The sequence below is a fragment of the Sus scrofa genome, chromosome 3, assembly GCF_000003025.6.
Source record: "Sus scrofa isolate TJ Tabasco breed Duroc chromosome 3, Sscrofa11.1, whole genome shotgun sequence".
NCBI classification, from domain to species: Eukaryota; Metazoa; Chordata; class Mammalia; order Artiodactyla; family Suidae; genus Sus; species Sus scrofa.
The window spans coordinates 119,426,726-119,453,846 of record NC_010445.4 but is presented as its reverse complement, the minus strand read 5'-3'; the positions used below and the strand labels follow the sequence as shown (position 1 = coordinate 119,453,846).

Sequence of the window (27,121 nt, the reverse complement as noted above, 5' to 3'; positions counted from 1 at the left end):
ACCCGGGTTTTCAGGCTCCTGGGTCCATGCCCGTGGAAATCCCAGAGTGATGGTGGCCTTCCCCGTGGGAATGCCTAACGGATATTTTGAATTTACAAATCTCTTTATAGGCTGTCGTGCAAATCCCACACTTCAGGGCTGGCTTGGCGTGTTTTCCGTTAAGGACCCCAGGGACTTGTTAACCTTCTGTTCAGTTTACCTTCATCCTCTGGGGAGTGGTTCCCGCCGAACTGAAGTCTGAGGAAAGGCTCTTTTTTTTTCCTCCACAGGTGACGCTAAGAACTTAGCAACATGAATCAGAAAGAGAATGGATCCGTGGTTCTTAGATTTTAGTGTAGCATTGGAATCAATTGCAGGACCTGTACAAGCAGAAATTTCAGGCCTTGTGCTCTGTGAGAGTCCCAAAGAAATAGGGCACCGTTTCTGCCCTCGGGGCGCTTACTGGCTTGTACAGAAACCTCCCCTGCCCCAGCCCTCACTCTAGAATCTTTGGTCGAGAGAAAAGACACACAACTTCTATAGCTTGAAATAAATGCCCTTGATGACTCTGATAAACTCTCCTCCACTCCTTTATATCTGGGAAGGATATAACATGCAACAAAAAGTCAATACAAAAAGAAAAGGGGTAAAATGCCAGGTTTCTTACAGGTGCTGAGAATGGAGCTCACAGGTGGGGAGGAGCACTCTCACTGAGGATTAGTTAAGGCACCAGGAACAGCAATCAGGAGGGCTGGGCCTTTATTCCACCCTATGTGTAATTTGAAGCTGCTTCTCAAACTCACTGAGCCAGAAGCACATTTCCTCTTCCTTTCTGTCCATCCATGTCTCTCTTATCCTGCAAAGCCCACCTCGATTCTCTCCATTTTCTGATGACTTCCAGCCCATACAGGTCTTTGCTTCAGCCTCCTCTGTGACCCTCACTTGGCACTGAGAACAAACAGCCCTCTGGAGTTGGCTATTTGAGCTTGTACATTTGACTTCCTCTAAGGGGATTGTTAAAGTTTTCACTTTCGTAAAGGATGGGATAATATCTGAGTCTCTCTTGTGGTCTTTATATGGGGGAATCCATAGAAAACAGTAGGTGCTCAATAAGTGTCTTGATTGATATATTCTGGACTGGTTTACAGCAGATTAGGAAGCAGATCAAAAGATGTGTGTCATCAGTGGTCTGCTTTAACTAGTACCAGAGGTGGAATATGTATATGCAGGTGGGGCAGGGATAGAGATGGGGGTAGAAGGAGCAAGAGAGCATGTGAGGAAGAGAGGAGAAAAGGCGTCACCAGATCTGCTGTGTAACTGTTTTGTAGCTTAAGCATAGAATTTAATGGAATGACTAATTTGTTCAGGATGTGTCAGTAGCCAAGGAATTAATAACAACTCAATTTGGAAGGCACAGAGAAAATAGACTACATATACCTTTTGAAATGAGATCTGAATTTGAATCTTAGTCCTACCATTTATTCCCTGCACATCCTTGGACAAGCTATGTAATCTTTTTGAATCTTTTTTTTTCATTGATTAAAAAAAGAAGGTAATATCACACTGAAAATGTTTGGTTTGATGAGAAACTGAGAAAATAACATGTGAAAATAATGAGTTCACTGTTCCTAACATTGTAGTAGATTAACCAATTAATTTTTTTTTTGAAAACAAGGCAAAAATCACAACAGGATGACAACAATGAAGGCTAGGATACCACACTTCATTTCATATTTTGAAGTGGTAGCCCAGTTTTTTTCCCTTCCGTACAAACACTAGCCCTACCTGCCAAGCCCAAAGTTTCAAATATGAAGTAGTCCAAAGGCAATAAAGCCACCAAATAAACTTCAAAGAACCCTTCCAGCAAGTTCTGTCAGGTGCTCTTCTTGGATGAAAATAACATGTATGAATAATTAGCTGTTTTATTTCTGAATGAGCAGTTTCAAAATTAATGAACTTATTCAAGTGGGGTTATATTTTCATTTTGGCATCGATTAAAAGACTATTCACAGAGGCAATAGACTAAAAAGCTCCAGTTTTTGAGTGTATCTAACCTTACTCTTTCCACCTATGAAGACCCACTATTCTGTAATGATGACAGGTAATGATTCGTTCTAGCTACCAACATCCAAAATGAGCAATGATTTGTAAAATTAAGTAGGCTTCTGACACAGCCCTTTAAGCCTTCAAGCATTCAAATTCTAAACTTACCCTAAAGAGTCATCATTATGACTTACACACAAAGGTAGGTGCAATCGTGTCAATAGCACTGACAGCTCCAAGGGAAGTAGCTTGAGGGTAACTTGAGAGTTCAAAATGTTTTAAAAAACTCAAGAGAAAACCTTTCCAAATGAACAAAACTCTGAGGTCTGATCTATTGAAATACCTAATTACCCTAGAGATCCACAAGAAGTGGCTTCCATAATACCAGACTCACTGCTTTATTTTTCCTCCCCACCCCTAATTGTTCACTTTTTGATTAATTCCATAAGGTACATGAGATGTGATGGTGCCAGCTTTCTGTGCCCCTTCAATTTGGAACATGTGGTCATCAAAGAAGATGTGGGGCCTTATCTTCACCAAGATGGGACCTTTGGCAGCTCCAGCAAGGAAAAGAGCTTCGTCTATCTCTAGACCCCAGCGACGAAGGGTTTTCAGCACACGGGCGCCTGAACTGGCTGCACTCCTGGCTGTAACCAGGTAGGTCCTGATTGGGCATCGCAACCGTTCGTCTTTGGCATAAAACTTCTTCTGCAGTCTGCCTAAATCTTCCAGAAAGCCTTTCAAGGGACCCTGTAAAAGGAACATATGTCATAGCTGTGATCCCGTGAACCAAAGGAAGTGAACACTAAAAATGCAGCTGTTTATAGGAACTTAATGAAAGTGTAAAATACTGCATGAAACATGAAGTAGAGGCCAGTGATAAAATGCTGAAACTTACTGCATTTATGTATCGTATTTCCTTATATGGAACCATCCTTGTGTTGCTAGAATGAGCATAGTATAACCATATAATTTATCATCTAAACACAGATATTTTAAGAGTGAAAGAAGCTCTGTTAAAAGTTGAACCAGAGCAACAAAAAATCCATATAGCAAGATGGGATACTTTAAAGGTCTGTTCATCACCAGAAACACTGCTCTTTTAATTTACTTTTTGTGAATTGCACATTTGAATGTTATAAAGCATACTTTTTAATCTTGTTCAAAGCTTGAATCCAACCTTGCTTGTGTTTACAATTACTTTATTTTCACACTTAACTTTTATCTTCAGCCTTTCTAAACACTTAATTTTAGCTGTATTGCTAGTATAAAACATAGAATTGGATTTTGCTATGTGATCCAATCTGGACATCTTAGTTTTTAAAACAAAAGTTGACTTTTAGGCCATTTATATTTATTGGTATTGCAAATATATGTGATAATGGGTCTAAAATTTTTATTTGATTTTCACGTTTAAAGGTTTTAGAAGATTGTCCAATGAGTGTCGTTTTTTTTGTTTGCAAATGTGTGTATGTGTGTTTCTTCTAACATTTAGGGAAGTTTGTATTATTTCCTTCTACTGGTTACCTTTGTAACTTTTTATAGTTCACTGAATCCTCTGTTTTTTAAAATCCAGGACCTATTATTTTTACAACGAAAAATAGTGGAATTAGAGTACTTCTTCACCTCTTTCTTATCCTCTCTTTTTCTTCAATCATTCAGTTTTAGCTATTTCATCTTTCTGGATGTTTGCATTTGCATTATTAAAGGTTCTTATATTTCTGTCTCTCAGCTTTACATTTTATCCTTTGATCAATAATTACAACCAAGAGATCAGCACATCTATCCTTCCTTATAATTTTTTCCTCCACATTTTCCAGTTTTTAATAGTTATATAATTTCCAAATTGTTAGGGCACATAACATGTGCTTTTTTTTTTTTTTTCTGTCACCCTAATCACTGCAACTGTTTTAGTTTTAATTCTGTGGTTAAATATATTCTATGCCAATTTATGCCTTTGTGTTTCTAGTCATCAGCATGTTGGCCAAAATGTGTCTTCTTATACTAGTTTTTCCAGAAAATCTTATGGAAATAATAATCTTCTGGGAATATACTATGTTCTTAACTGTTGATCTGTTTCCTTTTTGCTTGAATGAACTTTTGATATACAGAATCTGCAATTTCTGTTTTTTCTCCACATGATCTTATAAGTAGGGCTCCACTCACTGTGTTTTGCTACTGAGTGCTGTTGCGGAGAAGACTCAGCACAGCTTGATTTTTCTTTTCCCCACTTGCATGTGTTGTCTGCCTAAAGAATTACTTCTTTATTTTTGAAGTCAAATAATTTTTCATTAATCAAATAATGCAGCCTTTAATTTTTAACCTTTAATAGTTGAATATATATACTAAAATCTTCTGATAATTCAGGATGTTTTCTTGATTTATATTTTGATATAAATTGCATCTCTGTATTTACCACACACAACCCTCTCCTCTTCCCTCTGGAACATAATTTCAGTGTTTTCTTCCAATTGTGCCTATGCTGGATTTTCTTTACCTGTTATCTATTTTTGTCATTTTTTTCTATAAAATATTATTTTTCTATTCTGCTCATTTCCAGAGTTCTACCATTAACATTTTATCATCGCTCCCTGATTTTTGGATTGCTACTTTATGACCCTGCCTTTTACTAAGTTTTTTTAAGTTATGGTAAATTTTTTTTTTTTTTTTGCCATTTCTTGGGCTGCTCCTGCGGCATATGGAGATTCCTAGGCTAGGGGTCTAATCGGAGCTGTAGCCACCAGCCTACGCCACAGCCACAGCAACTTGGGATCCGAGCCACGTCTGTGACCTACACCACAGCTCACGGCAACGCCAGATTGTTAACCCACTGAGCAAGGGCAGGGACCAAACCCGCAACCTCATGGTTGCTAGTCGGATTCATTCACCACTGCGCCACAACAGGAACTCCAAGTTATGGTAAATTTTTAGTTACAGTTTTCACCTATACTTTGGCAACTAATTCTAGTGAGAATTCATCATCCGTTATTGGATTTTGCTCTTCTGTGTCTGCCTTTTTCTCATAGTATCTTTGTGTATGTTCTGTCCAGATCTCTTTTTATTGCTTATCATTGAAGTAGATTGGTTTTCCTTGGAAAAATCAGGGGGATTCTGGGAAAAGATCAAGGATAGTATTTTAACAAGACTTGTTTTCACAATTCAAAAGCTCCCTTCTTCTCTGCTGTCATAGGCACCAACTCTTTTCCACAAACATAGAATAATGCAGCCTGTTATGTTTCCACAAACATAGATAATGAAGCTTATCTAAGTGATCATTTGTTTGGTGTTGCTTTCTCTGAGGCTACATATTATCAGAAAAAAAAAAAACATTAAACATTCATTTCCTAAAGGTGAGAGGCATACATATAGGTAAAAACAAACAAATAAACAGACAACAGCTATATATATATATTTTTTTTGGCAACAGCTACAAAGGGGTATAGTGCCTGTTGACAGAAACTGCCCTGCTCACAGCTTAGTACTGAAACACAAAGGAACACTGCTCTCCTTCATGCTTTTGCGTAATTTCCGAAGAGAATAAATAGGGTCAGCTCAGTTTATGTCACCATATTCAAACCAGGTACCCATATCATTCATTCATTCTTCTATTTTTGGGTATGTTTAATAATTTATACATTTGTGCAATTGTATGAGTATGTAATTTATCCATAAAAATATGTAAACATGAGGGAAATTTACTTGAAAATACCTTTTCGAGGAGTATATGATTACAACATTTGGAATCTGCCTAGGATTCAGAAAGCTGCAAAGACTATTACTCTTATTGTTACAACAAGAAAAAGCCAAAGAATCTAAAATATCATAAATTTTCCTGAGCCCATGAGAGAACTGAGGTAACAGAGCAACTGACTAACATGAAGTCTAAGGGAAAAAAGCTAAGGAAAAATCTAAGCTATCTTCAAGGACAGATGGAACTTAAGAAGCAGCACCTCTTTGGCAGAGCACTGAAATATGACATACCAGACCTCATAGAAGCAGGCATGAAATGCTCAGGTAATTTTTAAAAACAAACTGATTAAGGCTAAATATGGTCTAATGAGAGAACAGAGAAGCCCTGAAAACCACAGACATAAGAAATGCACGCTCTTTTTATAGACGTTTAAAAAATACAGACTTCACTTGTTTTTTATGAGAAGGACTGCAGACAGGGTGGAAGGTGAAAGAATATAGTCCTTGGTGGTGCAGGTGTGGAGGGGAGGAGTAGCTGGCACTGTGAGAAAAGATTAAAGCTTTACCTTGTCCCGTATTTCCTAAAATACAAAAGTATTAAACTGCTGCAAGGGCTTCAAACACTCTTACTCCCAGGGCACATCACAACCCTAGCTTGCAGAGACAATAACAGTTGGGAGAAGGATAATAACATGGACACCATCCACCCCTGAGACATGGACTGAAAGTAGAAGAGGAATATTAATGAAAAACCCTCCAGCACCCTACCAGAGGAATTTGAAGCCTGTGGTGAAATGAAGGGAACAGTAGTAGCAGAAAAATGAATATCCAGTCAAACTCCTAATTTGGTTGATTCAGTCAAACATACCAAGTGCTAGCAGAAGAGGAGGCATGCCTATTACAAAGAAAAAATACTACTTACTGGGAGTTCCTGTTGTGGCTCAGCAGAAACAAACCCAACTGTATCCATGAGGATGCGGGTTTGATCCCTGATCCCATTCAGTGAGTTAAGGATCCAGCATTGCCATGAGCTATGACATAAGTCACAGATGCAGCTTGGATCTGGCATTGCTGTGGCTGTGGTGTAGACTGGCAGCTGTAGCTCCACTTTGACCCCTAGCCTTTGAACTTCCATATGCCATGGGTGCAGCCTTAAAAAGCAAGATAAATAAATAAATAATAATACTCTTTATTAAAACCTATAAGTTTCTATATTATGATGGGAAATTAATCAAAGATTTATGAGACTATAATAAAAAATAAAAAGAGGAATCAGCTTTCAAGAGAAAGTAATTAATGAAGAAAACTTGGTGAGGACCTAGATGTCATAAATATAAGAGAAGGAATTGAAAATAACTATGATTAATATCTTAACAACTTATTAAGGGGTGGATAGCATACACAGGTAGAGTAGTAATTTGAACAAAGAGATGGAAAAGATAAAAGCTGAATGGAAGTGTTAGAAATAAAAATGATGGTTCAGAAATGAAGAATGCTTTTGGTCTGTTCCTTAATAGAGTCAATACAGCTGAAGTAAGAATCAGTGAACTTCAGTTGAAGCACAAATAAATATAGAAAGCCTTGAAGGCAGCGAGAGAAAAATAGACAGATGACATATAGAGCACCAAAGCTAAGATTCTCAAACAATTATTTATCAAGTAAGAAGACAATGGATGGCTATCTTTAAAGTGCTGAAAAATAGGGTAAATGCAGAAAGATATAGCCAATCAAAATAAAATATATATTTTTTTTGAAAATGAAAGAGAGTAAAGAGTTGTTCAGGTAAAGAAAAACCAAGAGCTTTTGGTAACAACATATCAGTCCTCTGGCAAAAGGAATAAGATACCTGGGAGAAAACCTGGAGCTATAAAAAGAAATGAAGATTCCTGGTGCTGGTTAAAATGAAGACCAATATGAAAGATGTTTTTGTCTTAACCTTAGTCAAAGGATACCTGATTGCCCAAATAAAACACAGTAGCAAGGTATCGTGAGTTTTTTGTTTAAGTAATATATTTTAAATCCTAGGGTAACCACTGAAAAATATAAAATGAGTTATAAATCAATAGTGGAGATAAAATGGAATCCTAAAAAATGCAATATATACAGTAAATTCAAAAGCAAATCGAAAGAAATGGAAAAAGAAACCAGAGATAACTAAAGATGGAATAGAAAAGGTAGGAAGATGGTAGATTTTAATTCAACCAAAGTAATAATCACATAAATATAAATGATTGAAACAGTAGTAACTAAAACATAGGGGTTGTCAGATTATATAAAAAACAACAGAAATTGTGTAATATGTACAAGAAAACCAATTTAAATATGGAGACAATTTATATGTAAATACATAAATAGGAAAAAGGGATTAATTTGCTAAGAAGACATAACAATCTTAAACATTTGGGCTCTGAACAACAGAAATTAGAGATACATGAAGCAGAAATTATATTATTAAATGGAGACATAAATTAATCCTCAGTTATACTTGAAATCTTCAATGCTGCCTCCTCAATAGTGGGATAGCAGTAGAAAGAAAATCACTGACAATGTTAAACAACTGAGCAATATGACCTGAATAATATACTATCATCTTAATCAAACTGACGCTTGTTGAAAATTCAGCCCCCAAACAGCAGAATAGATATTATTTTCAAGCAGAATGAAATATTCACCAAGATAACCATACTCTGGGCACAAAACACTCCTTAACAAATTTAAATAGTTGAAATTATAGAAAATATATTATCTGACTCGTACAGAATTCTACTTAGAATTAACAACAGGGGAGTTCCTGTCGTGGCGCAGTGGTTAACGAATCCGACTAGGAACCATGAGGTTGCGGGTTCGAACCCTAGCCTTGCTCAGTGGGTTAACGATCCGGCGTTGCCGTGAGCTGTGGTGTAGGTTGCAGACGCGGCTTGGATCCCGCGTTGCTGTGGCTCTGGCGTAGGCCGGTGGCTACAGCTCCGATTGGACCCCTAGCCTGGGAACCTCCATATGCCATGGGAGCGGCCCAAGAAATAGCAAAAAGACAAAAAAAAAAAAAAAAAAAAAAAATTAACAACAGGAAAATATCTGGAAAAATTCCAAATATCTGACAAAAAGTAATCCACTTAATAATCAACCCATAATTAAAAGATAAATTCATGGGAAATTAAGAAATACTTTTAACTGAATAAACAGTAGAAACTACCTATCAAAATTTGTGGAATGCAATTACAGTAGCATTAAGAGGAAATTCTATAAGTATTAATGATCATTATAGAAAATATGTCTCAAGTCACTGGTCTTTACTTCCACCTTTAGAAACTCAAGAACTAGTTATTAAAAAGATAAGTGGGAGTTCCTGTTGTGGCTCAGTGGTTAACGAATCCGAGTAGGAACCATGAGGTTGCGGGTTTGAACCCTGGCCTTGCTCAGTGGGTTAAGGACCCGGCATTGCCGTGAGCTGTGGTGCAGGTTGCAGACGCGGCTCGGATCCCTGCGTTGCCGTGGCTCTGGGGTAGGCTGGCGGCTACAGCTCCGATTGGACCCCTAGCCTGGGAACCTCCATATGCTGCGGAAGCGGCCCTAGAAAAGGCAAAAAGACAAAAAAAAAAAAAAAAAAAAAAAAAAGAATTCTTAGTTAAAAGCATTCCTACATAGAAAAGTCCAAGCCCAGATGGCTTCCCTGGAGAAGTCTACCATGTATTTAAAAAAGAAATAATACCAGTTCTACACAAAGTCTTCTAGAAAAAAAAGGGAGAAAGCACTTCCCACCTCCTTTTATGAGGTCAGTATCACTCTATAAGATATTATAAGAAAAGAATACTCAAGAACATAAAGGCAAAACAAAATTTTTCCAAGGTAAATTTTAACTAATTGGATCCAGTAGTGTATAAAAGGATAATATAATATCACCAAGTTAAATTTATATCAGCAATACAATTCATCATCATAATTGACATATCAACAGATTAGATAAGCCCCTTGATTTCCTCAATAGATGCAGAAAAGACACATGACACAATGGATTTATTGTAAAACTAAAACAATGTCAGAATAGAAGACAACTTCCTTAACCTGACAAAGGGCATCTTGAAAATAAAACCTGAAGATAATATACTTAAAAGCGAAATATTGAATGATCTCCCCCTCTAAGATCAGTGAATAAGGCAAAGATGTCTGCTTTCATAATGCTGTTGAGCATTGTACTGAGTGTACTAGCAAGGGTAATAAAGCAAGAAAGATAAATAAAGGACATACAGAATGGAAAGAAAATGTTTTTATTCGCAGTCCACATTATCTATGTAGATAATCTCAAATAATCTAAAAAAATTTTACTCTAACAAGTGATTTTAACAGAGTCGAAGGATACAAAGTCAATATAAAAAAATAAAGTGTGGTTCTTTATATTTGCAATAAACAAACTGGAAATCAAAAAATTTTAAAGTATCATTTACCACAGCATAAAAAAACATTAAATACCTAGATATAAAGCTAACAAAATATGTTTAATATCTGTATGCTGAATGTATGTATACAAAACACTGATGAAAACAATCAAATATGACCTAAATAAATGGATACATACTATCCACTTATGAGATGCTTGATATTGTTAAGATATCTATTTTGGAGTTCCTGTTGTGGCTTAGTGGTTGACGAACCCAATTGGCGTCCGTGAGGGCACGGGTTTGATCCCTGGCCTCTCTAAGTGGGTTGGGGATCTGGCATTGCAGTAGGCTGTGGTGTAGGCTGCACATGCGGCTCCGGTCCCACGTTGCTGTGACTGTGGCGTGGGCTGGCAGCTGCAGCTCCGATTCGACTCCTAGCCTGGGAACCTCCGTGTGCCGCCAGTGCGGCCCTAAAAGTAAAAAAAAAAAAGATATTCTCCCAAGATTAAACTATTAAATTCAACATAATCAGAATAGAAATTCTATCAGGATTTCTTCCCGGAAATAGACAAACTATTTCTTAAATTTATATGCACATGCAAAGGAATCAAAATATCAAAAGATTTTGAATGATAAGAAATTTGGAAGACTCCTGCCACCAGATTTCAAGACTTATTATAAAACTATGATAATGAAGACAGTGTGATATTGGTAAAAGATAGATACCTATTTTAAAGGAACAGAAAGCCAGTCTCTTCCATAAATAGTGCTGGAACAATTAATATATATCCACAAGTAAATAAAAATTAACCTACTCAATACTTTGTAAAAATACAAGAATCAAATAAGTAATAATTCTAAAAAAAATCCTATAAAATTGTTAAAAAAAAGCTCTGTACAGAAACAGAGGAGGAAATTTTTGTGACCTTGGGTTAGGCAAAGATTTCCTAGATACGACGTATAAATATAAAGCACAATTGATGAAAGGACAAATAGATAAATTGAATTTCTTTAAAACTAAGTTTCTGCTCATTGAAGGACACTGAAAGATATTAATAGAATGAAAATACAATCACAGACTGAGAGAAAATATTTTTAAAACACGTATGTGATAAAGGACATATCCAGAATATATATAAAGAATTCTCAAATATCAAGATAAAATTAAAAAATTCAATTCAAATGAGCAAGAAATTTGAACATATATTTCTGCCAAATAATACATATGATGGAAAATAAGCACTTGATAAAATGCTCAATATCTTTTGTCATTAGGGTAATACAAGTTAAAACAACAGTAAGAGACTATTATATAACCACCAGAACAGTTGGAAAAAAAAAAAATGAAAATCAGCTTATATTACCAAATCCTGGTAAGGATGCAGAGCAAAAAAACAAAAAACAAAAAACAAAAAACAAACAAAAAAAGAAACTTATACAGTGCTGTTGGAAGTGCAAAGTGGTTCAGTCAGTCTGGGAAACAGATTGTAGTATCTTAATAAAGTTAAGCCATATATTCCACCTTTGACCTAGAAATCCTACTCCTACATATTTATACATGAGAAATGAGATTTTATGTTTACACAGAACCCTGTATGCAGATGTTTAAAGTAGCTTTATTTATAAATGCCCCAAAGTAGAAATGACCTAAATATCCTCCAGTAGATAAATGGATTATAAAAAACTGTGGTCCATCCACAGACTACTACTCAGCAGTGAAAAGGAATGCACTACTGATGCATGGAATGACATGGATGAATCTCAAATGCATCACTCTAAGGAAAAGAAGTCTAATTCAAAGGAGTGCATCCTGTGGGGGTCCCTTTATATGACATCTGGAAAAGGCAAACTATAGGGACAGAAATCAGATCAGTGGTTGAGAGATCCTAGAGATAGAGGCCTAGGATAAATGCAAAGAGGCAGAAGGGGATTTTGTGAGAATGTTGAGTGTTATGAGTTTGATATGGTTTTAAGACTGTGCATATGTGTTTGTCAAAACTCTTAGAACCATGCACTAAAAATGATGAATTATACTATATGTAGAACACACCTCAACAATTCTGATTAACACACACACACACACACACACGGAGATTACTATTACAGCGTGGTGAGATGAGATTGAGATAAAACCAGGCGACATCCACTGCTAGTCATGATACCACATTGGAGACGTATAAGCTACAATGAGAGTGGCTAAATTAATCTTCCCCAGCTGTCCCATTTGTTGGTGACTATCAGATATCCTCCATTTGAGACCCTGGGACATTGTCAAGACCAAACACAAGCCCCATAACCAACATAGTTGAAAGCTTTGGGTAGGAATCATACCTCATAACTTCCTTCTCATCATTTGAGTGCATCGGGCAAAATCTGGTCTTAATAGAAGAGCTACCCTTTCTTTGTGAAAAATAGCATATTTATCTACTGCCGGAAGCACCACATACTGAAAAGAAGTATGCTTAATAAAAATGCATTGGGTATTCCTGCCGTAACAAGGGTGGAGTTTCAAAATTTCAACTGTTTAATGAGAAAAATGATTGAAAATATGGCAAAAAAAACTGTAAGTGAAAAATCCAAAAGAAATGTGGTCATTTCCTTGAGATTAAAAAAATGGTATTTTAAAATTATCTTGAAATAATTCTTTTTGAAGTCTTTTCGAGTTTTTTTTTTTATAGAAATCTTATATATGTTTATGTTAATAATACTTAAATGCTAATACACAGTGGGCTCTGAGTTTCAGCAAAGTAGACTTATATAAACTATAGCAAAGGGTTTTCTTCTCAACAGCAAATCTTGTTAGCCCTGAACAACTTTTTTTTTTTTGTCTTTTTAGGGCTGCACTGGTAGCATACAGAGGCGTCCAGGCTAGGGGTCGAATTGGAACTGTAGCCGCTGTCCTACACCACAGTCACAGCAATGCCAGATCCGAGCCACGTCTGCGACCTACACCACAGCTCATGGCATTGCCAGATCCTTAACATAACTTGAGCGAGGCCAGGGATCAAACCTGAGTCATCATGGATACTGGTCAGATTTATTTCCACTGAGCCACGACGGGAACTCCCTGAACAATTTCTTGACCTGAGTTCAAGACTTCTAAAGAAGGTATTTAGGAAGGGACTATGAAGTTACACACACATACATACACACAAACACACATATAGAATTAAAATATAACTTGCTGTAATGTGAAGTGAGTTAGTAAAACTTTCAGCTTTCAATTAGTCTCTTCATACTTTTATAAATATAATAAAACTACTAATGTTTAAGTTTACCTTAAGTTCAAGAAGAGCTGAGCAAAAAAAGGCTAATTTTAAAAAGGCCTTGTTAAAATTCATAGATTAAAACTCAATGATCCATTATTTCAGATTCATTTTGGAGAATATTTTGATGTTTCAAATCTCCTTTGGTCCAGAAGTTGTAGGTTTTATTCATTTAAAATCATGACTTTAACACTTTGGTTCATGGATTGATTCCCAAAAACCTACATTTTCAGTTTCAGTTTGATTAGTTCATAGTTTGAACTTTTTGAGGTTTATTATTTGAGCTTGAGCTGAGTTTTTCAGATTTTCACAATTAAGTAATGCTTTTATTGAGTTCGAGGTTATAAACAGAGAGGCTAAAAAAATGTTTACTAACCTATTGGAAATGGCCTTCCTATTTTGAGAACTATTATGTAGAAATGATAAGCCCTTTAACTTCTATTACTCATAATTTGGAGGAAGTGAATTCATTATCGTGAGAAGATCATAGAGACATTCCCAAAAGGATACATAAAAGAATGCTAAAATTTAAAAATAAAGTTGGCAGCAGATGTTTTAAAATGAGTTCACGAAAGACAGGGAGGAAGCTACAAAGCATAAGAACTGAGGCATGGTCTGCCTAAAAACTTTTAAAATCATCACATTGAGGAAATATTTATATCTATATGTTGGAAAATAAGTAGATCAAAATTATCTAGAGCTCAATGAACCCACCTGAGCAAGAGGCTTATTCTCGAATAGTGTTTCATGTTGAAACACATGCTCCTTGGTAACATGGTCAGACTCGTCCGAGAAGAGGCAAGCATCCCCATCAAAGGCCACACGGAGCTGTGTGTCACAGTAAGTCATATCTTTGGCTCCATCAAACATTGTTGCAGAGGCGATCCCTGGCAGACAATTGGGATTAATTAATACTTTTCTCAGTTTTAGTGTGTACGAACAAATGAAAGTCCTCCCAGACTTGGATTTTCTTCTCGGGCTATTATTTGATGACTCCTCTTTACAACCACCTATCTCAAAACAATTGACTCTGTATTGCCTTTCTATAATTTCTGTACTTTCTGTAAGAGGTGAAAGTATAAAATGAGTTGTAGGACAGCAACTCAAGACGTCCACCTCCAGGAAGGTCAAAGCTCTAAAAAACAAACTCAGGGGCTGCCACTTGTGGAAACACCTTAGCGGAAGATCCAGCAAGAACATAAGCCACATAATCATACGTGAGGTCAAATGGAAGGAAAAGCTAGTGAAGACCTCTTTATTAATTGAAGAGAGAAAGCCAAACTAATACCTTCTTGTATTGCTTCTTGTACTTTGTCAGAATCCGCAGAAAGATACAAGTTGGTAAGATATGCCTTCAAGTAGCCAACGGGGCTTTTTCCACCAGTGAGACAGAAGCGGTCAATTAGTAAGCCTATTATGGGGTAAGAAAGACTTGTTTATGTCAGAGACCAAAGACAATATACTTACTGGAAATGCAAAAGAAAATTACCTAAGGAATAACTGAGTGCATGTTGAGGTTTTAGAATTATCTTTGTGGCATCAACATTGAAATGTCTGAGCTCTTTTGTATAGTAGTGGATTTGTTTGGTGCATGATAGTTTATAAAGTATATCCAGATAAGCTATGTCAGTTTACTCTCAAAACAGTTATGTCAGGTATTATTAGCTTCATTACAGAAGAGGAAATTGAGACATAAAGACTTGTCTAAGCCCACTGGTTCATACTGAGTCTTGTCTAGACTAGAGCAGAGTACTTTTCCTTTATCTACAGTCGTGACTTGTTGATAGGGACATTTAAGATGTGGCTCTATTTTTAAGTATCATTTCTATATTTCTCTAGTATCTTTAGTAACAATACACTACTAATAGCAAGTAGTGATAGGACTTAAACTATTTCCCAAAAACAACAACAATAGGTTTGAAATTGTCTCTCTTGACTTGAAATTTTCAATGTAATTAGCAGGCTGAACATCAATATTCCATTAAATGACTTTCATATCAATAACAATTAAAAAACCTTGATATTGGTGAGAGGTTTGTAAAATAGGCACTCACATACATCATGGATGAAAGTATAAATTGGTATAAGCCATCTACAGAGTGATTTTATATTTACTGATAAATGTATCAATAGCTTTTAAGAGGCCTATTTATACCTTTTGACCTAGGATTCTTTCTTTTTTTTTTTTTTGGTCTGTTTGGAGCTGCGCCTACGGCATTTGGAAGTTCCCAGGGTAGGGGTTGAATTGGAGCTGCTGCTGCTGACCTATACCACAGCCACAGCTGCCAGATCCAAGCCGTGTCTGCGACCTACACTGCAGCTCATGGCAATGCCAGATCCTTAACCCACTGAGGAGGGCCAGGGATTAAACCCAAGTCCTCATGGATACTAGTTGGGTTTGTTACTGCTGAGCCACAACGGGGACTCCAGGATTCCTTTTTTAAGGAGTTTATCTTAAGGGAATAATCTGAAACTCTGATAAAGATTTATGTAGAAAGGTCTCAGTACAGGATTATTTATAAGAGCAGAACATGGTTCAGTGATGTGAGAATAGCTAAAGTATAACATTATGCATATGAGATATCATGTACCCATTCAAAGTAGTTTTGGATAAAGTGATAAACTGGGCAGCTGCAGATGATGTAAAGCAGAATTTTGAGTCTAGTCAGTTATTTATCATCTGTGTGGACCAAGAGAGTGGATAGGATCTATCAACAGTTGAAGTGGAAGTGTTTGCTGTGGTATGGACAAAATACTCTTGCTTTTTTCACATAAAGCAGCATGGGGCATAAGTGGCACAAATCCTTAAATAATATTAATTTAAGAATCAGAAATTATTTGGTGGGTACTGAGAACTTCAGAAATGATTAAAACATCGTCCCTCTTCTCAAGGAGATCACAGTTCACTGAGGAGCCTGGCATGTAAACTGATAATTATAATATGACAAAGACCATAGCAAAGAGAGATACAAATTGCCTTTAGCACCTAGACAAGGGAAGTAACTAACTCTTCCAGGTAAAAAGTTGCTATTCCATGAGCAGGGCTGTACAAGATTGGCCTTAATCTGTTCATTAACAGACTTAATAGGTAAATAACTGTAATTCTTTATGCTACTACCCTCAATGGGCCCAGTGTGGCTAGATAGACCCAAATCACCTACTACATCAAATAAGGCTGTGTTTTTAAAAAATAGTAGTTGTCCTTTATTGAGTGGCTGTGCCATTCATCTGTGCTAAACATTTGATATACTTTCTCTCTTTTCATAGCATAATACTATGAAGACTGTATTTTTGAAAAGCAAACATATTTTCAACTACATATCAGTAAGACATCAGCCTTGTCATTAAGATAATGTAAAACTCATAACTTTTAATATGTGTTATTGATAAATATTCCCAATTTAAGTCGAGAAATTACATATGCTCAATTTAAATCTTATTTTGACATGACATAGCCATAAAACTGGATATGTCACTTAGAAAAAAAGCTAAAGTTCCCCACATAAGAAGTCAGGTAATTTCATCCAAGAAAAATGGGGGCCTCCCCTTAAAGTCTATAGCACGCTGGTGGAAATGCTATGAAGAGCCTAGAGTCGATCAGTTTTTTCCTATAAAGAAATAAAGATGGTTTTGCTGCTGTGAGTGTGAATTCTATATGTGGGGAGAGTCAGATGTTAAAGAGTGGAAAGGAAAGGTAAAAACCTTTAAACCTTTAACATGTGTCTGCAGTGAGCACGAAGTTTGATCGTACGGGGAAAGCTTCTGGGTTGACGGCTCCTTAAAGTCAAGTTCAGAAGTGAAAAACATAAAACAGAGAAATACATTGCAGGACCTGGGATTAAGACTTTGAAATTCACACTTGACAAGTTAAGTCCAGAGCTTTGGGCCCAACTCTGTGCTGAAGTTAAAAATGAACATGGCCTCTCTTGTTCTGACATAGGCAAATAAACATTCCTCACGCAGAAGGGGGTGTCAGTATCAAAGACACTGCATTAGTTAGGCCACAGTTAGCAAAATAACATGGCTACTCTCTTCCAGAGCAGCGAGCTGTTCTTCCACATGGTATTTATTTTACTTACCGTAGTGATTGACGCTGTTTATAAGCCGCACTCCCACTTGGGCATGGTTATTAGTCATCAGTACAATATCAAATAAGTCCTGTTCGTCAGGATACAGCTCACGGAGTCTAGCATTGACATGCTGCAGCGCCTGAAGGTTACAAACACGAGTGTGTGTAAAGAGGGCCAGGCAGGGTTGGCGGTGGGAAGTCTGGAGAGAAGGGATCTCGTAGGAGTCTAATTTAAGCTCTGAAGACTTCACTGAGAGATTGCGGCTCCTTTAAGGCAGGCTTATGCCATTCATTTCTGTATTTTCAGCCTCTCATACATAGTACCTCAGTTCATATTTACCGAGAGGTAGTGCTTGTTGAACATTGTTACAATATTTGATTTACTAGAATTATTTTTGTAGGGTAGCTGGAAAGGATTCAGCTAACCCTTTGATGCTTTGTCTACTTTTGTTTTTAATTAATAAAATCTACCTTTCTTGATCATCTGATGATTATTTTTTATTGTGAGAAGTAAAAGCAGGAAAAGCTGCTTCATGAATTTGCATGTTATCCTTGCACGGAAGTCATGCTAATAGTCTCTGTACTACTCCAGTTTGAGTAGATGTGCTGCCAAAGGGAGGATTTGTATATTTTTTCAACATGAGCCTTTAGATTAGGTTTGCAGTTTCTTCCCATACTTCCCCTATGTGCCCTAACTACTTCCCAGTCGCGACTAGTGGAGGTATCATTTGTTTCTGCCTAGTCGTGATGTTATTGTGTAGTATTTGTATGTTATATGGGGGATCAGAGCTATAACTCCTACACATGGTAGTGTAAATTCCAAGAGCCTTACATTCTCTATTGAAATCATGCTCCTAAGTGCCAAGGACTTCCTAACTTTCTTAATATGCTGTGTTTGGGGCAAGAGCAGCTAAGGCAAATTTCATCTCATTTCAATGGAGTGTTCTATTTCTTCTACTTGGAATAGTAAATTCATTATTGCTTCTGGTTACTGCTCCTTTGGAGCAAACGCAAGTTTCTGTTGCAGGACTCAGGATTAGGACTCCTCCTAGGAAAGCTCAGCATTCCAAATCTAGGGCTGCAGTCCCTTCCTCAACAATGTGGAAGCCTCTGTGAAAGTATAAGTTGACCTGGGGTCAACTTGAAAAGGGCAAGAATGACAAGGGTTCACTAGGAATTAGAAGGAAAGCTGGATGAGATCCCAGGGGTTGGCATGGGTCCTTCCCCGCTTTTCAGAGGCCTAGAGAGCAAAAGACAGCCTCGCAGAGTACCTTGACAAAGCGGAATGCAGGCCCTGGGGTCAGGACGACATTCTCGTTGCAAAGCTGATATTCCATGTACTTTTCCAGACCCTCTTCCTCATAGATTTTCCTGCCGTCCACCATGTTGAAGAGCGCCTGGGACGACACAGCGATAGTGATGGCATGCTTGGGTTTGGGCTGCAGAGAGGGACACCAACAGAAGGACAGTCACACACACACCCACAGGGATCAGGAATGGGGCTCCTCCCAGGACAAGGTGGGAAGAGACCGGCTGGATCTCTGCTTGGAAGACTGGGATGCTGGAGACAGCCAAGGGCTGGGGCCTGGAGGCTGCCATGTAGAGGGGTAAGTTTAGGGGGCAGAAGCAGACAGGGCTGCATCTATACCATAGGGAGGAGGGAAGCTGATAGAGGCTTGGCCTCAGGGTTACACGGAGAAGCAACCTGGGTACCAGGGGAGGCTGGCCTTGCTCACCGGTCGGGGGCGCGAGCAGCCTGGTGTCTTCTCATACAGCGTTCTCATGGACGCCCAGTAGGCCTCTTCCTCGTCCTCCTCTTCCTCTCGCTTCCTGGCTATGTTCGACGAACAGTCCTGGTCTAGGTGAGAGGGGTAGAGCATCTTGCGCTGGGTATGGGACTTCCATTCCGTCGGGGGCGTGCGCGGATATTCCCGTTGGTGTGTATCTCTGGAATCTCGGGAGTCCCGAGACTCCCGCGTGTCCCGACGCGTGTCCCGACGCGTGTCCCGAGACTCTCGCGTGTCCCGACGCGTGTCCCGAGACTCTCGGGCTTCCCGCCCGATGCCGAGAGACCAGGCGTCTGAATGCTCATATATCTTGGTGTTGTGCCTGGACGCAGCCGGGAGCTGGACCTCTGGGGGCGTGGAAGGACGTGAGTCCAGCGGCATGGTTAGTGGCGAGGGCTGCGCTGACAGCCGCTTCGGTGACTCTTGATGGCTAGGGGAGGTGGATGAAGTCCGGGAGGTCGTGGAGCTATTGGGGGGCTGGAGCAAGAAATGAACTTCTGAGTTCGATGCTCGCCCAAGGTCCCTGTCCTCGTCTCTGCCCAGCTGGAGTCAAGGAGCCGATCCCTTTGTGTTTGTTTCCTAGCCCTTGGATGGAGCCTGGTTCATCTCAGCTCCTTTTAGGAGGGCTCCAAATAATAGACATTTCCCTCACATGGACACAGAGACAGACTGCTTTCATCTTCCCCCAGCTGCCCTCAGGTGTTTATTTTCTTTTGGAGTAGATAGGGTAGAGGGCCTTTTCTTAGTCCTAGCCCTTAGGTAGCTAGCATATAGTTTGCAAAGTTTTGTCACTTTCTTCCCATATACCTGCACAGTTAAGAGACCTCCAGGTAGGACAGAGGGCTTGACTAAGGGGCATTGCTTGCCCCTGCTTCCATCTGCGACCTCCAGTTAACTCAATGAGCAACTAGACTACAAGTTCCCCCCAGAAGGCTCTACAAAGACCTCTGGGGTATCTGTCTCCACATTTGCCCTGTGATTAATGCAGTGAGTTCTGGGAATGTGGGTAGGCTGGAAAATCAAGTGTCTCCCCATTGCCTTCAGAGCTTCCTGTGCCAGCGGAGCTCAGCTGGAGAAAACCATCTTCCCAAATAGGAAGGAATCCTTTCTAAAGAAAGACTCCTTCGCTAAGGTGTATGGCAGATTATTAAGCATCTATGTATCAGTTCAGTTTTTATGATTGTTTCAAATGTTCTTGGTTAGATTATTGAGTCAATCCTTCCAGAGACAGGTGGATTGGTAGGAATACATGTTCTCCCAGCGCCTGAGCCTGTGTCACACTCTCTGCATCCACAAACTTATTCTCACAATAAATATTTTCTTACGTGGCTAGGCCTAGTTAAGAGCTCAAAGTGTCGTACAACCTAACACTCTTGGACAGTGTATATCCTTTGTTGACCTTTCCACACCCTCTTCTGAGTCTTGGGTACTTAATGAATAGTTTTTGAATGTGTCAAGGAGGGAAGGAGAAACCATAGAGTTTAATAATTCACTGTGCAGTTTATAGACCTAGAGACCCATTGTTTTAATCTAGCTCTAGGAGCATTACTAATGTGAAATCTTAGGCAAGTTACTGTTTCAGTTTTCTTACTCTGGGGATTAAGGAGGGAGTGGTTGTGAGGGCTAAAGTTAGCTGAAACATATGAAAGTACATAGAACAGGGCCTGGCACATAGAAAGCAGCAATAAATGTTTATTATTATTATTATTATATAATAAACTCCTCCCTTTCATCCCCATCTCTACCTTAAGACTGTTGTTCTTGCTTCTGGGTTCATCTGCTGATGGAGCTCTGGTGGATGGGCTCTGTGAGGTTCGAGACCACTGATTTCGCACTAGGTAACCTCGAGAGTCTGTCTTCGGCAGCGTTAATTCTTGTGATCCCTTTTAAGGAGAGAAGAGACCCAGGGGTGTAACACCCACCACACACTTCTTCTACACATACTTTTACAAAGTAGCTATGTCGAAGCTAAATACAGCAGTGATAAATGAGAAGGTCCCTGCCCTTCAACCCTGGCCTTTGTGTATCATTCTAGCTCTGGCACAATCCCAACTTCTATGAGGAGCATTAAAGTGGGAATCCACCCGGAAGAGCATCCAAAACCAAGAAACAAGTCTGGTATCTCATAGTTTCCTACCTGTGACTCTTTTTTTAATGCAGAACTTAGTAGAGTTGAGCATTTTCCCTCCCTTCCCCCACTTCTTCCCTTAAGTATAAGCCTATTAGCAGATGCTGAAAGGACATATTTTGACCAGACTACAAAGGTGAAGACAGCTGGTACCTAAACAAGGCTGTAGCAGGCTCCCAGGCAGCTGCAGAAGAGGGAGTAGTGCCCCCTGGCACTCCCTTCTGGAGGAACAGGCTGGGGGAGACCATGGAGAGGCAAGTGCAAGAGTCGCTATTCCCCACATCCTTCCCCTCACCCAGACGGCCTGAGACTCCCTCCAAAATCAGTAGTTGGATCTCTGCTCACCCTGATCATGGTGATCTGCTGGCCCTGCTCCCACAACAGGCACATGTGAATATAAATACGTATTGTGCGGCAGGGGCCAAGAAGGACTTTTCCCTCATCTGCACAAAGGCAGCGTCTACACGACGAGTGACCCCGCATGGGGCAACATCTCAGCGAGTGATTCGGAATGACTGCACGCCTCATCTGAAAGATTGTGCAGAAAATGGTCAATGTGATGGCCAGACTCCCCTTCCCTCCCGGATTTGAACAAAGACCAGTCTCCTCCCAGAGGCTGAGCAGAGGTTCTATACCGCATACTCTACATGAACTTTGGGATGTGTGCTGCGTAGGAAGGCAGGGACCAGCTTCTCCTCACTGTTCCTTAACCTCTCCGAGAATGTTAGGTATCCCTTAATACAAATCTCAGTAGCTCAGTCTTTTCTCCTCAAATCCCCCTGTTCCCCAATATTTTTTAAATTATATTTTACGCTCTTTAATTCTCTCACCAGCTCTATAACCAGATCAGCTCACCTGAGTGCTTAGACGAGCTCCTGATTTCTCAGAATCCTTTCTAGATTTGTCTGCTTCTAGGCTGTCTTTGGAGTACCTCGATCCAGTCTCATTCTTAATGGGGAAACAAAGAACATTTATTAACTTTTCATCTCAGGGGTATTAGAAACTTTGTGTTTGGGGAATAAAATGATAAATAAAAACTAGAATCTGTATCTTTGCTGATGTAAATATTAATTTTAGACGTTTTTCCCCCCCTTGTTCTGAGAAGCACAGGTAAAAAGAACATGTTATCAGAGAACTAGATAGGCAGCATTTTAATATAGAAATTTGTTAGTGTATAGATTTGAGGTGTTTATCATTTAAACAATGGTAACATGGGAAATGCTATGGGAGAATTTCCCAGGGATCAGCAGGACTTAGATTTAAGTGTGATATTGCTCAGACAGAGCAATTATTTTTTCATTTCTCTGAGGATTGCTACTTATGGAGCTTTTTCATTTGTAGAATTGATACTTCTCTTGTTTGTTTTCTTAAGATAAACCGGTGGTGTCGTACACCCCCCCCCCTCCAGCCCCCGGTGAACCTGAATCTCATCAATAAGAATTTAATTTTTAAAATCAAGGACTTTAATCCTATACAGGTCAGTCAACAGGCATGCCTTCTGTTTATGTTATCTAACTATTCATAGTGTCGAGAGTGAAAAGAGGTTTCTTTTTAACAAAATATTCGGGAAGACCATGTAGGGATGTGCAAGAAGATAATTTATTTCATGGACATCTATTCAAATATTTTCATTTTTAATTGCAGGGAATACTAATTAATTAATTTTGCTTTTTAGGGCTGCACTTGCGGCATATGGAATTTCCCAGGCTAGGGGTCAAATTTGGAGCTGTAGCTGCCAGAACTCCTGGGAATACTATTTTAGTGGGGCAGTAGTTCTTTTGTTTCCTGCCAATTCAGTAGCTATAATGCAATCAAGATTAGTGTTATTTATCTGTTTAAGCAGCTCAACTTCTAGCATAGACCAAGGTGTTCAGGGAAAGCCCGTTAATCTCTTTATGCTCTGTGCCCTTTGCACCCAGGAACATCTCATCTATTTTAGTTGAATGATTCGTCCCTGTCTGGAAAGAATGGCATAGCTGTAGGGTTCTAGAACTAATCCTAAAATATTTTCATCAACCCCCCCCCCCCACATACCATCACCATAAAATCCTGTCACTTTTAACTCTGAAGATATTTTATATCTAGTTCCTCTTTATTCCTATTGCTATTGCTTTGTTTTGGGCCTCAGATTATTATGGGCCTACATTCTTAGAATATAGACTTTTGATCAGATTTCATGGCCTCAAATTCTTTAGACTTCCAGATCTATCCACCGCATTTATTTAGATTGATATTTATAAACCATAAATCTCGTAATGCTTCACTTCCATGTAACTCTTCATTCGCAAGAGAGACAAGAAATTTCATGATACATCCTGTCTACCTCCAACTTGCAAGCTCTCCACTCTACTCTTTATCCTTGCGTTCTGTCTATGCCAATTGATTTGTATTTGCCTGTGTATCACCCTTGTTTCCTTATAACCTCCATTTCCCTTCAGTGTTCTTTAAAACCAAGCTCAGCATGACCTGGGAAAAGTTCCCAGTGTTAAACATTCCTGTGTGTTGCCTGTGTCTTTTGTACATACTTCTACTGAGCACCAAATTATACTTTGTTTATGTATTCTCTTTCCTACTAGGCTGTGCATTCTTCAAAGATAGCAACTGTGTTTTCACCTCTTACTGCTAACATGTGAGCATTTGCTCAGTAAGTGCTGACTTATTGGAGAGACTTAGACCACATGCTTTAATCTCCTTTCTCCACTCTTCATGTCCTTTACTTGTTTTTTCTCTGTATGTGCTCATCATCTGAAGTTATTTGATTGCTGCAGAGCTTTCCCAGAGGCAAACGATGGATAGATAGCTACATATCCTCAGCTCTTTGGAAAGATTCTAGGACATTCAATTCACTGACCTTCTTTTTCTGTTTCAGAGATGTTTGACTCATTTCTTTAACTACTGAAACTTTGTGTTGTTATGCAGGTTTTCCTCTCCCCAGCTCCATTTCCTGTTGCTTCTGTTGCTCAATCTAGGCTAGGTTTGCATTTAGAATGTCAAATTTATGACATCACATGTGATTCCATAGTAACTAACTGACTCTATGAATATGTGACAGTAAAAATAAGAAATAATATTTCTTATTTGAATATATCCACTCATAACCATTGTCAGGGTTTTAGGAATCAATGTCTAAATGTTTGTTCAAATTTTTAATATGTAGCAATCCCAGTATTACTGCTTCCTTCTTTTTAAATCTCTTTAACATTGTTATGTGACTCATCATATCAGTCCCATTTGTGGCTGTACATTTTCTGGTACTGCCTAAATGAATGGCAAACTCATTCGTGGACCTGATCCTGTTCTTCCTGACAGATTTTGGAGAACTTTCTGAAAATATGGAGACTATTTTTGACAGCTGATATCTTGTTCTAGCACAGAGTTTAGACTTGAGTTTAGCTTTAGCGTTTGGTGTTTCTTTCACGATGGCAAAACCGTTACCATTATTAAGTCAAAGCACTTAATGTAGCTAGATGTAGTGTGGCAGAATGATACTAACACTGTTTTTCCTGGTGTTTGCCCCATCCTTAAACATTTAAACACACATCTGTCCCTCTTGTGTTCACACAGAGGAGAATATGTAAAATCTAGTCCCTGACTCTGGTTTATAGGGTCCAATGAATTTGTCAAACCATCATGGACTGAGACAGATTTATGGACTCTTCATGGGAGTTGATGAGTTAGACTTAGTTTGAATATCAGAAAATTTTGACAGCTTTAGTCAAAGTTCTCCAGGGGACCTTGTAGACAGTTAAGTATGTAGACTCTGGGCTAGACTGCCTGGGTTTGAATTCTTTCATTTCCCCCTGTATCTAACTGTGGTCCCAAGCAAGTTATTTAATTGTCCTAAATATTAATTTCCTCATTTGTAAGATGGAGATAATGATAGTATCAACATCAAATGGCAGTTGTGATGGTTGAACTATTATAAAATATTTGACAATGATTGACATTCATAAGCGATTAACAAGTATTAGTCTTTTATTTACAGTTTTGCTGCAGCTGTATTATAGAGTTCAAATAGAAAAACTTAACTAATTTAATCCACATTGCAATCCAGTTATAAGAACAGAAGATTAAAAGTATTTATAGTTTACGTACATGTATAACTAAGCAATTGTCAGTGTGGTGATTCTTCCCATATCCTAACCTCTATAGTCTTAGTGGTGCACACAGAGCAAGGAGGACATTAGAGCAGCAGTTAGGAAGGAAAGCTGAGAGCTATGAGACTTCTGATCTGTAAGACACAAGAGGAAGATTTTGCAGAGATGAGGGATTGAAAGAGTCTGGTTTTTGACTGGTCCTTCTAGCCTATACCTGAGATCTTCTTTTGCTTCTGGTCCCTAGTATGTCTTTTCCATGTAACTCAGCATCCACAAATTCAGTAAGTTCCTGAATTTTATTGTTTATTGTTTATTTATTGTTCTTTTATTGTTTATTGTTTATTGTTCTTTTCCCGTAGCACATCACCTAGGATAGACTATGAGCCTAATGAGTGTTTTGAATTATTTTATGTATTGATTATATACATACATTGTTTTGTTTTGAGTGCTGAGGGTGGTATAAAAATTATTTGTTTTTTTAAGATACTCTAATTTGTTTTCCTTTATTATAGAGCATGAGAAATTACACATGTATGTAGGCAGCTATATTAGTCAGCTTTCTCTAGAGAAGGAGAACCGAGAGGATATGTATATGTAGATATCTAAGAGGAGATTTATTATGGGATCTGGCTCATGTGATTGTGGAGGCAGAGAAGTTCCACAATATACTGTCTGCAGGTTGCAGAACCGGGGGAGCCAAGTCACTCTGAGTCTGAAGGCCTGAAAACTCGGGGACTAATGGTGTTACTCCTAGTCCAAAGTCAAAGGAAAAAAGGCCTGTGAACCTAAGGGGCTGCTGATCTAAGTCCTGGAGTCCTAGACTTGAATACCAGGGCCTCTGATGTCCAAGGGTAGGAGGAGAAGGTGGTTATTCCAGTTCAGGGTGAGAGAAAGTGAATTTGCCCTTTCTCCCTTTTTGTTCTCTTTAGACGCTCATGGATTGAATGATGTCTGTCCACATCAGTGACGGGGTGGTGGCTGATGTTCTTTACTCAGTCTAAGGTAGCATATCTTGTTTGGCTTGACTTTCTCTCTCCACGAGTTCAACCTTGGTAATAAAGCCAAGATGCTACTGTGTTCTAACGCAGCATTGTCATGCAGCCTTCCCAAGTCACCTTGCAGTGGTTACTGAGAGGAGTATGTCCATTCCCTTGATGCCAAGAAGATGGTGCAGAGTGATTTGTGGAACATGGTTCCCACTTGCATCCTTCTGATTTCTTATTTTCTTCAGGATATTACTTGAAACTTCTAGGGACACTCGTAGACTTCTCTTTAGCTAAGAAGTTTGCATAATGTAGGACCCAGTTAGTCCAATCGAGCAATACAACTAAGCACTAGCACCCTGGGAAAATTCCAAAGAATCTTCTTCACACGGCCACCCTGCTTCACCCTGATCTGTAGAAATATTGTGGAAAGTGGCTCTATTGCCTTCATAGCTTTTCTTTTCTGAGTCTAATGATAGAAAAGTCACTAGTATGTCAAAATGTCAGTAACACTTATTAATAAAGTGTTTATATGGATATGCAGATAGATAGGTCCAAAGATAATGAAATCTAGTGAAAATTAGAGTTAGATAAAAGATGGTCTTACCTGGAAGCATCTGTAAACCCACTATCCTAACATAGTCAGAATTTTATTCTTCTAAAATTTTTTTTATCTTTTTGTCTAAAGCTTAATCTTTCTACC

At 38.7% G+C, this 27,121-nt stretch overlaps 1 protein-coding gene and 1 long non-coding RNA gene across 7 annotated transcripts in view; one reads left to right on the top strand and one right to left on the bottom strand.

Moving 5' to 3' along the window:
- On the bottom strand, window positions 1-25,801 carry LOC100516797 (cytosolic 5'-nucleotidase 1B). Of its 2 annotated transcripts, XM_005655260.2 has the most exons (10): window positions 24,190-25,801; window positions 22,194-22,286; window positions 21,684-21,866; window positions 20,956-21,093; window positions 19,160-19,687; window positions 18,695-18,862; window positions 17,434-17,563; window positions 14,643-14,765; window positions 14,069-14,241; window positions 1-2,772 (listed from the first exon to the last, which is right to left on the bottom strand). In XM_005655260.2, the coding sequence occupies exons 1-10, from the start codon at window positions 24,220-24,222 to the stop codon at window positions 2,440-2,442; spliced, it is 1,902 nt and encodes a 633-aa protein (XP_005655317.1). In that variant the 5' UTR covers window positions 24,223-25,801; the 3' UTR covers window positions 1-2,439. The 2 variants fall into 2 exon arrangements, with proteins under 2 accessions (XP_005655317.1, XP_005655319.1); XM_005655262.3 differs by lacking the exon at window positions 21,684-21,866.
- The window catches only part of LOC106509892, a 479,383-nt gene that overhangs the window by 99 nt on the left and 452,163 nt on the right, over window positions 1-27,121 (top strand). For all 5 annotated transcript variants that reach the window (XR_002342970.1, XR_002342969.1, XR_002342971.1 and 2 more), the window contains exon 2: window positions 2,472-2,679. This is a non-coding gene — a long non-coding RNA (uncharacterized LOC106509892). The remainder of the gene's footprint in view (window positions 1-2,471; window positions 2,680-27,121) is intronic.

What these genes read in the sequence shown, in the direction of transcription:
- LOC100516797 (XM_005655260.2), bottom strand. Translation starts at nt 24,222, where the DNA reads ATGAGTCAAACATCTCTGAAACAGAAAAAGAAG. An exon ending in GAGCTCGTCTAAGCACTCAG is followed by an intron (nt 21,867 to 22,193) that starts GTGAGCTGATCT and finishes ACAATCTTTCAG; the next exon opens with ATGAGGCGTGCAGTCATTCC. An exon ending in AGCAGATCACCATGATCAGG is followed by an intron (nt 21,094 to 21,683) that starts GTGAGCAGAGAT and finishes TCTCCTTAAAAG; the next exon opens with GGATCACAAGAATTAACGCT.